Source organism: Rhinatrema bivittatum, chromosome 9 (assembly GCF_901001135.1).
Source record: "Rhinatrema bivittatum chromosome 9, aRhiBiv1.1, whole genome shotgun sequence".
In the NCBI taxonomy this organism is placed as follows: Eukaryota; Metazoa; Chordata; class Amphibia; order Gymnophiona; family Rhinatrematidae; genus Rhinatrema; species Rhinatrema bivittatum.
The window spans coordinates 8,330,229-8,340,217 of record NC_042623.1 but is presented as its reverse complement, the minus strand read 5'-3'; the positions used below and the strand labels follow the sequence as shown (position 1 = coordinate 8,340,217).

Sequence of the window (9,989 nt, the reverse complement as noted above, 5' to 3'; positions counted from 1 at the left end):
TTGCTACCCTTAAGAGAAACATGGGGGTAACCTACATAAGGGGTAGATACTACCATAAGCAGCTTGCTGGACAGACTTGGATGGACCATTTTAATTTTTTCTACTGTCATTTCTATGTTACTGTTTCAGAGAATGCTACCTAGACGTTCTGAATTTAAACTTTCTACTTAAAAGATCCTCCCTCCCAACACCTTCCTATATCATTGGTGCCCACATGTGCCATGACCGCCGGCTCCTCTCCAGCACCGTCTAAAATCATATCTAGGTGACGCATGAGGTCCGCCAAGTTCTCGCCAGGCAGGCAAATTACCAAGAGATCCTCATGCCCCCCAGCCACCCAGCTATCTACATTCCTAATGATCAAATCACCAACTCTGACAGCCATCCTAACCCTTCTCTCCTGGGCAGAAACCCTTAGAGACCCTTCCTCAGTGTAAGACAATAATGCATCACCTGGAGAGGATCACTTCCTGCCACACCAAGCTGATGATGTCCATCCAGCCTGGCCTTGCTCCTCCAAAGCAGCACTGAGGCTGCCAGACCAGAGTTGGGACTTAGCTACTCTGTGCCTTAAGGTCTCCTCTGTATACCTCTGTCTGCCTCAGCTCCTCCAGTTATCAGGCTTGTTCTCTGAGAGCCATACACATACAACATTTATTTTTATTTATTTATTTATTTATTTTTATTTTTTATTTTATATACCGATGTTCCTGTATAATATACATATCACACCGGTTTAACATCTCACCAACAGGCAGATAACCATACATGTGACGCTCGGTGTAAAAGACTGGCTAGCCTCCATCTCACTGCTGGCTGCATTTTTTTTTTTATTCTTTTTATTTGAGCCAACAAACCAATCACCATAACAATAAACGCAACAGTAATTGGACAATAGATAAGCAAGATGAGAATATATTCTCCCATGAGCTAACATACTTAGACTCATAGAAACAGAGAAATGACGGCAGAAAAAGACCAAATGGCCCATCCAGTCTGCCCAGCAAGCTCAATAGGATTTTACAAACAAGTTTCTGAAACCCCCAAATCATACACAGCACTTTCGTACGCCATTCACCCACCCACTCACCCAATCTTCTAAGGAACTGCTGATGCTAATAAGTAGGCCAGGCAAATCCGAAAGCCTGAACACGGCTGCTGCCTGCATTTTGCTATTGTTGTGTACGTTGAGGTTCGTGGGGCCCCTCCTATCCCAGCCTTAAGATCGGAGCTGTGTTTGCAGCTCTCTCCTCCCTTGGCTTCATCATTTTGCCATGAGGAGGAGTCACAGCTGCTCTCGAGTGTCACTTTAGTGAATGCCTCCTGCCATCACCTTAGGCGATGCACCAGGCTGCAGATGCTCTCCTGTATAGACAGGGGTACCAGGTGATGGCCCTGCCAGCTGACACAGGCAGATCCAGGCCCTTTTACCCTGCTGCATGGACAGAGATGGAGTTCTGCTGCTTTACTGAGAAACTAAACTTCTGCCTCCCTGCGTGCAGTGGGGTGAGAGCACGGGAGTGCAGCGGCCTGTTCTAGGTGACACTCGCTGTTCAGAGCCCTCATGGGAGGCCTCGTGCACCCCTGGGGGGGCTGTTTCAGCTGCCGGATATGCCAGTGGAATAGCAGAAATACTCCCAGCAGTGCAGCTGTTACTTGCATCTTTAAACTGATCTACTCTTCTTTAACAAATTGAGGACCTGATTTACTAAGCTTTTTTTTTTCTCCATAGACACCAGGGGGGGGGGGGGCGAAAAGCTTTGCTAAATCAGGCCCTGTGTTTGCTTTTAATTCACCAGCAGTTACTAATAATAATGATTTTTTTCTACCGCACAGAAGTAAGGGTCAGCAAACAGGACACAGATGAGCGCTTTTTATTGGATTAACTCGATACATCTGCCAGGAGCTTTCCAGAGCTCCTCGCCCCTTTCAATCAGGCCTGTTTCGCTTGGTTTAAATAATTACCGAGTCAGCCTGGCATGCGATTGTGTGTTTTTTTAATCTGAAGTTAATATGTGAATCACCTGTAAAAAGTTATCCAAGCAGTTTACAATAACAAAACGTACATAATAAAATAACTGAAAAACCTCGTTCGAATAATAACCGGACCATAAAACAATACCATTAAATAGCTAAACAGTTATAACTAAGTCAAGGTTACAGGAAGAGGTGGCAATTAGCGGATCATGGAACCTCTAGTCTGGGCTTAAACCAGCTCTGAATATCAGACCTAAAAGCCATCAGGCAAATGCCCGCGTGAATAACCGGCTTTACCGCCCGGATCTGTAAGGGGACCTCCAGCCTGATTACAGAAGGGGGGATTTGCAGAAAAACCTTTTTGGGACAACCGCAAAGCTCTCGTTGGTAAATAAGGACTCCACAGTTGAGACAAATATATGGGAGCATGAGAAGCCTGCTTAGCATGGCTGTTCTGTTATAGGCGGCAGGTAAGTATTATTAAATAAATCCGTGTAAAAATGGGAACCTAATGCGCTATAAGAATGGAAACCAATGTAACTTCCATAGAAATGGAGTCAGGTGAAGCTGCTCTAACCATGGAGCCCGAGATTACCCGTCAGCAAAGGGGGTTTGACAATAAATATCTCCTTATGGACGACAGCTCTTCCATGCTGAGGAAGACCCCTTACTCCCCCACCCCACAATTTCCCCCTGCCAGGTGTCCAGGCTTTGCCACAATTGCAGCACCGTCCCTGCAGCAATGATCTGTGACCCAGGGGGGCTCCCCAGCCTGGCCTGCGTGCACCTCGACTCTGGCCACTAGGTGTCACTGTTGAGCAATGGCACAGAGTCGTCGTCCCCCTCCCTCCAGGGCTGTGAGCGCTGCCTCTGCAGCATCTGAAGCCAGCTTTTGGGATTTGAACCCGGCTCTCCCTGGTGGCAGTGCACACTGAGCTGGGGGGGGGGGGGAGCTCGAGTTCATCCCGGCAAGCAATAATTCAAAGGAGGGGACCAGTCCGGCCCCTGCTGGCCTCACCCACATTACGCACCAGGCAGAAAGAGGCGCAGCCACTTCACTGACTGCTCAAAGTTCAAATGAGGAGGCAAATATTTACCCTTACTGCCCCACCCCGAGAAATGAGCCGAGGCTGAGGCTGTCACCGACGAGGGCCTCCCCTGCCTTGTGCCCGAGGCGCTGTTTTATTCTTTCACATCTGGAGGGGTCCCATGCAGCTGGCAGCCTTCCTTGCAGGTTCTGCTGATCAGGGGTGCGCTCTGCACCCCCAATTCCTACAGCTCCTCGCTGCCCCACACCGAAGGAATAGCAGGAGACAGATGCCCGGGCTGGAGCCTCATACTAGCAGCCTCCGAAAGACCAAATGAGCCTAAGTACAATTAGGGATCCTGGGCAGCTGGTGCTCGCTGCGTGCATTCCCGGCATCAATGACTCCCCTGCTCGGTGCATGCAGGGTCTTGAATTACGGATTCCGGTGCTCAGTGCAGGCATTGCCCAAGGTCACGGATTCTGGTGCATGCATTGCCCAGGGTCACCAACTCCCCCCTGCTCGGTGCATGCATTGCTCAGTGTCACCGACTCCCCTGCTCGGTTCTTGCAGTGTCTGGTGTCACGATTCCGCTGCAGGCATTGCCCGGTGTCCCCGACTCCCCCCTGCTCGGTGCAGGCATTGCCCGGCGTCACCACTCCTCCTCCTCCGGTGCCCGCAGACGCAGGGCGCGCGCGGGCCCCGCCTCCCCGGCGCTGACGTCACGGGCCGGCTTGCTCGGGAGGGCTTCGAGCGCAGCAGCAGCCGCCGCCGCCGCCAGGATGCACCGGGAGAGGCGATCGGGCGGCCGCTGGGCCGGGCTGGGCTGCGCCCTCCTCCTGGCCGCCACCGCCGGGGCTTGGGGGCTGCCGACCTGCACCGAGGTGAGTCCTCGGAACCGGGGACCGGGCCCTCGCTCGGGCTCGCAGGGTTGGGATTTGTCAGGTGGGGGTGCGCTGCCCATTCTCATCGCTTTAAATCGCGCGGCCCGGGCTAACGCTCCCCGGAAAGGATCCGGTGCGATTCCCCCGAGATGCGCGGCCCCCCCCCCCATTATAGCGCTCTCCCAGCAGGAAACTTCTCCTCTTCATCCCTTTCATAACCTCCTGATGCAAGGAGTCCCTGCCAGACCTTGCACGGAGGGCGGGGACCCCAGGGGCCACACCTCGCAGCTATTTCTAGAGCCATCTGATTGCCGCGATGTCAGCTAATCTGTGCGCCTGAAGAGAGGATTCGTGAGCGAAGCCTGGGGCTGCTTAATGCAGCACAGGAGGATCGGCCACTGATTCACAGCCTTCCGTGCCCCAGCCTAGCCCCGGATTTAATGGTGTGGAGCCTTTTACCGAGAGAGAGAGAGAGGGAAGGAGGTGGCAGAGAGCGTCCCACAGTGCCCGGTGGTCTGAGATGCTGGAGTGAGTGGGCGCTGCCAGTCCCATGTGCCAGAGAGTGAGGGGGACAGGTGGCAGAGAGTGTCCCATGTGCCAGGTGGTCTGAGATGCTGGAGTGAGTGGATGATGCCAGACCCATGTGCCAGAGAGTGAGGGGGAAAGGTGGCAGAGAGCGTCCCCTGTGCCAGGTGGTCTGAGATGCTGGAGTGAGTGGATGATGCCAGACCCATGTGCCAGAGAGTGAGGGGGAAAGGTGGCAGAGAGCGTCCCCTGTGCCAGGTGGTCTGAGATGCTGGAGTGAGTGGATGATGCCAGTCCCATGTGCCAGAGAGTGAGGGGGACAGGTGGCAGAGAGCGTCCCCTGTGCCAGGTGGTCTGAGATGCTGGAGTGAGTGGATGATGCCAGTCCCATGTGCCAGAGAGTGAGGGGGAAGTGGCAGAGAGCGTCCCCTGTGCCAGGTGGTTTGAGATGCTGGAGTGAGTGGATGATGCCAGACCCATGTGCCAGAGAGTGAGGGGGCAGGTGGCAGAGAGTGTGCCATGTGCCAGAGAGTGAGGGGGACAGGTGGCAGAGAGTGTCCCAAGTGCCAGGTGGTCTGAGATGCTGGAGTGAGTGGATGATGCCAGACCCATGTGCCAGAGAGTGAGGGGGACAGGTGGCAGAGAGTGTCCCATGTGCCAGAGAGTGAGGGGGAGGTGGCAGAGAGTGTCCCAAGTGCCAGGTGGTCTGAGATGCTGGAGTGAGTGGATGATGCCAGTCCCATGTGCCAGAGAGTGAGGGGGCAGGTGGCAGAGAGCGTCCCATGTGCCAGGTGGTCTGAGATGCTGGAGTGAGTGGATGATGCCAGTCCCATGTGCCAGAGAGTGAGGGGGCAGGTGGCAGAGAGCGTCCCATGTGCCAGGTGGTCTGAGATGCTGGAGTGAGTGGATGATGCCAGTCCCATGTGCCAGAGAGTGAGGGGGACAGGTGGCAGAGAGTGTCCCATGTGCCAGAGAGTGAGGGGGACAGGTGGCAGAGAGTGTCCCAAGTGCCAGGTGGTCTGAGATGCTGGAGTGAGTGGATGATGCCAGACCCATGTGCCAGAGAGTGAGGGGGCAGGTGGCAGAGAGTGTCCCATGTGCCAGAGAGTGAGGGGGACAGGTGGCAGAGAGCGTCCCATGTGCCAGGTGGTCTGAGATGCTGGAGTGAGTGGATGATGCCAGTCCCATGTGCCAGAGAGTGAGGGGGCAGGTGGCAGAGAGCGTCCCCTGTGCCAGGTGGTCTGAGATGCTGGAGTGAGTGGATGATGCCAGACCCATGTGCCAGAGAGTGAGGGGGAAAGGTGGCAGAGAGCGTCCCATGTGCCAGGTGGTCTGAGATGCTGGAGTGAGTGGATGATGCCAGACCCATGTGCCAGAGAGTGAGGGGGACAGGTGGCAGAGAGCGACCCCTGTGCCAGGTGGTCTGAGATGCTGGAGTGAGTGGGCGCTGCCAGACCCATGTGCCAGAGAGTGAGGGGGACAGGTGGCAGAGAGCGTCCCCTGTGCCAGGTGGTCTGAGATGCTGGAGTGAGTGGATGATGCCAGACCCATGTGCCAGAGAGTGAGGGGGCAGGTGGCAGAGAGTGTCCCACAGTGCCCGGTGGTCTGAGATGCTGGAGTGAGTGGGCGCTGCCAGACCCATGTGCCAGAGAGTGAGGGGGACAGGTGGCAGAGAGCGTCCCCTGTGCCAGGTGGTCTGAGATGCTGGAGTGAGTGGGCGCTGCCAGACCCATGTGCCAGAGAGTGAGGGGGAGGTGGCAGAGAGTGTCCCATGTGCCAGGTGGTCTGAGATGCTGGAGTGAGTGGATGATGCCAGACCCATGTGCCAGAGAGTGAGGGGGACAGGTGGCAGAGAGCGTCCCCTGTGCCAGGTGGTCTGAGATGCTGGAGTGAGTGGGCGCTGCCAGACCCATGTGCCAGAGAGTGAGGGGGAGAGGTGGCAGAGAGCGTCCCCTGTGCCAGGTGGTCTGAGATGCTGGAGTGAGTGGGCGCTGCCAGACCCATGTGCCAGAGAGTGAGGGGGACAGGTGGCAGAGAGTGTCCCATGTGCCAGGTGGTCTGAGATGCTGGAGTGAGTGGATGATGCCAGACCCATGTGCCAGAGAGTGAGGGGGCAGGTGGCAGAGAGCGTCCCATGTGCCAGGTGGTCGTAATAGCGTTTTGTCACAACCGAAATGAAGGTTTCTTGATGTCCGGTTTAGAATGGCCTTGGATGTTTAAGTTGAGGGACGCTGAGGCCGCTCTGTGCTAAGTGAGTGGGAGCAGTGGGAAGGGCTGGGGTCTGCTTGCAGGTGGAGCCCTGCTTCCTGTTCAGCCTTGGAGTGGTCTGTAAGCTGCGTTTTTGCTTTTCTTTTCCTGATTAGGGATGCTTTATGATGTTAGCCTGTGGTTTAGGCAGCCTGTAAATCTTTGAAAGAAAGAATAAACCAACCAGTGTGCAGTACGAGACAGGGACGCTGCTAAAGGGAGGATTTTCCCCACTGTGATTGGGCTCCCGCGGACCCCGAGCCGCTGCCCGCGTGCGATGAGATCCGGCGTCTCTGAGGGGGGGGGCAGCACGGTGAGTGTCCTGTGTCCTGAAGAGAGGGGGGACTCCTGCCACAGGGACTGAGGAGACCCTGGAACAGCTGACTCCTTTCTTTGGTGTGTGCTCACATTGGAGACAATTTTGGCAGGGGTGACTTATTCCCCTCCCTCTTCTGCTGCTTCTGGTGCAGTTGCTACCAAACCTGTTTTATTAACAACATGAAAACGTTGTGTGTGTGACATTACATTTTTTCTGTGTTTAAATTGCACTTTTGACTCAGCAGTTCTCTTCTAACATTATTGTCTCTTTCCTCACGAGCTGCAGCTTTCAATGAGGTCACTGAAATCTGCTGATAATGAGCCAGAGCTGCTTGCTTCTCCCTTATCCCTTATCCTAGTCTTGCTGTCTTAAATGAGAAAGCGTACATTGTCCGTGCACGCCAAAGTTCGTTCAAAGCAGGCTTTGTGCAAGCTCCTTCCAGTGCCAGACACCGTCCCATGCACTTTGCAACCTGAATTTTACTCAGATTTTGGGTCTGATTGTTTGCTGCATGGCTGGGATCGTAGTTGAAAATCTTCACATGTGACCATTTTCAGCCTTGTGTGTGTTGAGTTCACAGGTCAGAACTAGGAGTGGTTTTGTGTCGGGAGCGCTCTGTTGAGGTGGGGTGAGGGAGGCAGCGCTCTGTTGAGGTGGGGTGAGGGCGGCAGCGCTCTGTTGAGGTGGGGTGAGGGAGGCAGTGCTCTGTGCATTGGATAAGGGGTCGTTTTTGAGGTTGGTAATCCATGATATTAGTGGGGTTGTGTCAGTGCATTGAGTGGGGGGTGTATTTGGGTGCGCAGCAAGACTGAGCTCAGGGAGTGTGTGTGAGTGCAGACACCTGGCTGAGTCTGGGTTGAGTGTACAGTGCGGCATAACACAAAGATTGTTCAAATAGTGAAAACAGGAAGACTTGTGCGTTGTGTGGGTTTATTGGCTGCAGAGTGTCGGCTATGGAACCACATCTTCTTGAGATGCTAGGGAAGTGTTTCGGAGAGTCATGTCTGTTGCAAACGTTTGTATTATAGCTGAAAAGGAAAATATTAAAGAGTAATATGGAAATATGCATGTTTAAGGTTTGTTTATTTTTATACCGTCATTTCGGTAAAACGATCATAATTGTGAACAATAAATTAAAGTAAGAAAATACAGTACAAAAACAAATAATATAAAATAATAATCAGTGAAGCATCAATAATCATAAATACTAAAATTTAATTAATTAAAAGACAGGAAGATAAAAAACAAAATACAAAACAAGAATGTGCTGTGGTAAACCCATATTCTGCTGTTACTGTGATTCTAAGTAAGCACATTTAAACAGCCACCTTTTAAGATCTGCCTTAAATTTTTTGATATCGGCTTGCAATCCAATTTCTTCAGGCAGAGAGTTCCACAGTTTTGGACCTGCTATAGATATTTCTCTTTCACGAACTTGACAGAGGTTTGCCGATTTGATTGTAGGTACTGTTAACAATCCTTTGTTGGCTGGCCATAAGTTCCTCTGCGGTACATGCAAACGTATTGTTGTGTTCAGCCAATCAACGTTTGATCCATAGACTATGTTATGAATTATGCATGCGGGTTTATACTGTGTACGATAAGTTAATGGCAAACAATGTAGAGATACAAGTATCGGAGTTATATGATCACTCTTTTTTGTGCCTGTTAATATCAAGCTCATTTTCTTTTGTCTATTATCATGCCATCTTTGTTTTAAATTCTTATTTTTACTAATGTTGATTTATTGTCTAATATTTAAAGTTTTGTTTAAATGATTTTGTGAATGTTAAATCTGGAAACCGCCTAGGAACATTGATAAGTGCTATATACATATTAAATAAATAAAATACATAGTCTCCATCACACATGCACAATCCAATACATGGCTCTTCAGCGTGAACACTTGAGCATTCTGTGTTTGGAAGCGCAGTGAGTGAGCTCTCTGCATGACTTAGAAATTTCCACTTGTGTCATCCACATATTGACTGAAAGAACGGTCACTAGGGGAAGGCAGTTGTGTGGTCACAGCTTGTCTCCAGCAGCTGCTCTTTATGCATTTATTACAAATACTTCTATTGTAATCATATAATTACAAAATCCACATTTGGAAGGCAAGCACTTGTGGATGGAGGACTCCTCTCCATTGATCGTCCTTTCTTGGCGAACCGGCATCGCCTTCCTTCGTTGACTGTGCTGCACGCGCTTGTTCATAAAGCAGCATCACAAAGTGTTCAGTTATTTCTGGTTGCCTTCTGCCTACGTTGGCAAGAATCCTTCCTGGGTCAGAGAACACAGATATCGCGGTACAGCACAGCGGCTGGAAGCCTGGAAGAACGTAAGCGATGCTGACTTAGCTCCAGAATGGGAAAACATCGTGTATCTTTCCCCCTAAGTGGTTCAGTCCTGGACGAGATGCAAGAAGATCCTGGTTTGGTAAGACTGCACTCACATTTTGCCGACCTCCTTGACAGATATCACTAAAGCCCATGAAGAATGCTCTGCCGGTCACGTGGGATAATGTCAGGAAGTATTTCTTCATGGAGAGGGTGGTGGATGCCTGGAATGCCCTTCCGGAGGCAGGGGAGAAAGACTGATACTTCACTTTCAGTGCATATCCAGCATAGCTCTCTGCTTCAACGGCAGGGGGAATGAAGAAAAACTGGATTTATATACAGACAACAACCAATAAGGGCTGAATAACATAGTCTGGGTAAACAAATAAGCATGGGTGTAGCTTGCTTATTGCGGCGGTTACTACCCCTAACTAATTAAGCTAGATATTACACTTGGATGCAGCTCCTTCACTGCTCTCTGCATTAATGGTGGGAGTGGAAGGGAAATAGAACCAAAGGGTTACTAAGAGCCAAGAGAAACATAAGTATGAGGAAAAAAAAAAAGTGTGAAGCTTGCTGGGCAGACTGGATGGGCCGTTTGGTCTTCTGCCGTCATTTCTATGTTTCTATAACTGCGGGTGGAAGAACGTGTGGCCGGACCCCTGCCCCTCTCTTT

At 51.6% G+C, this 9,989-nt stretch overlaps 1 protein-coding gene across 1 annotated transcript in view; it reads left to right on the top strand.

The window, feature by feature from the left end:
- The first annotated feature begins 3,705 nt into the window (after positions 1 to 3,705).
- The window catches only part of KIAA1324L (KIAA1324 like), a 106,471-nt gene continuing 100,187 nt past the window's right edge, over positions 3,706 to 9,989 (top strand). The window contains exon 1 of the mRNA XM_029615372.1: positions 3,706 to 3,886. Within this exon, the coding sequence (XP_029471232.1) occupies positions 3,785 to 3,886 (102 nt within the window). The 5' untranslated portion in view covers positions 3,706 to 3,784. The remainder of the gene's footprint in view (positions 3,887 to 9,989) is intronic.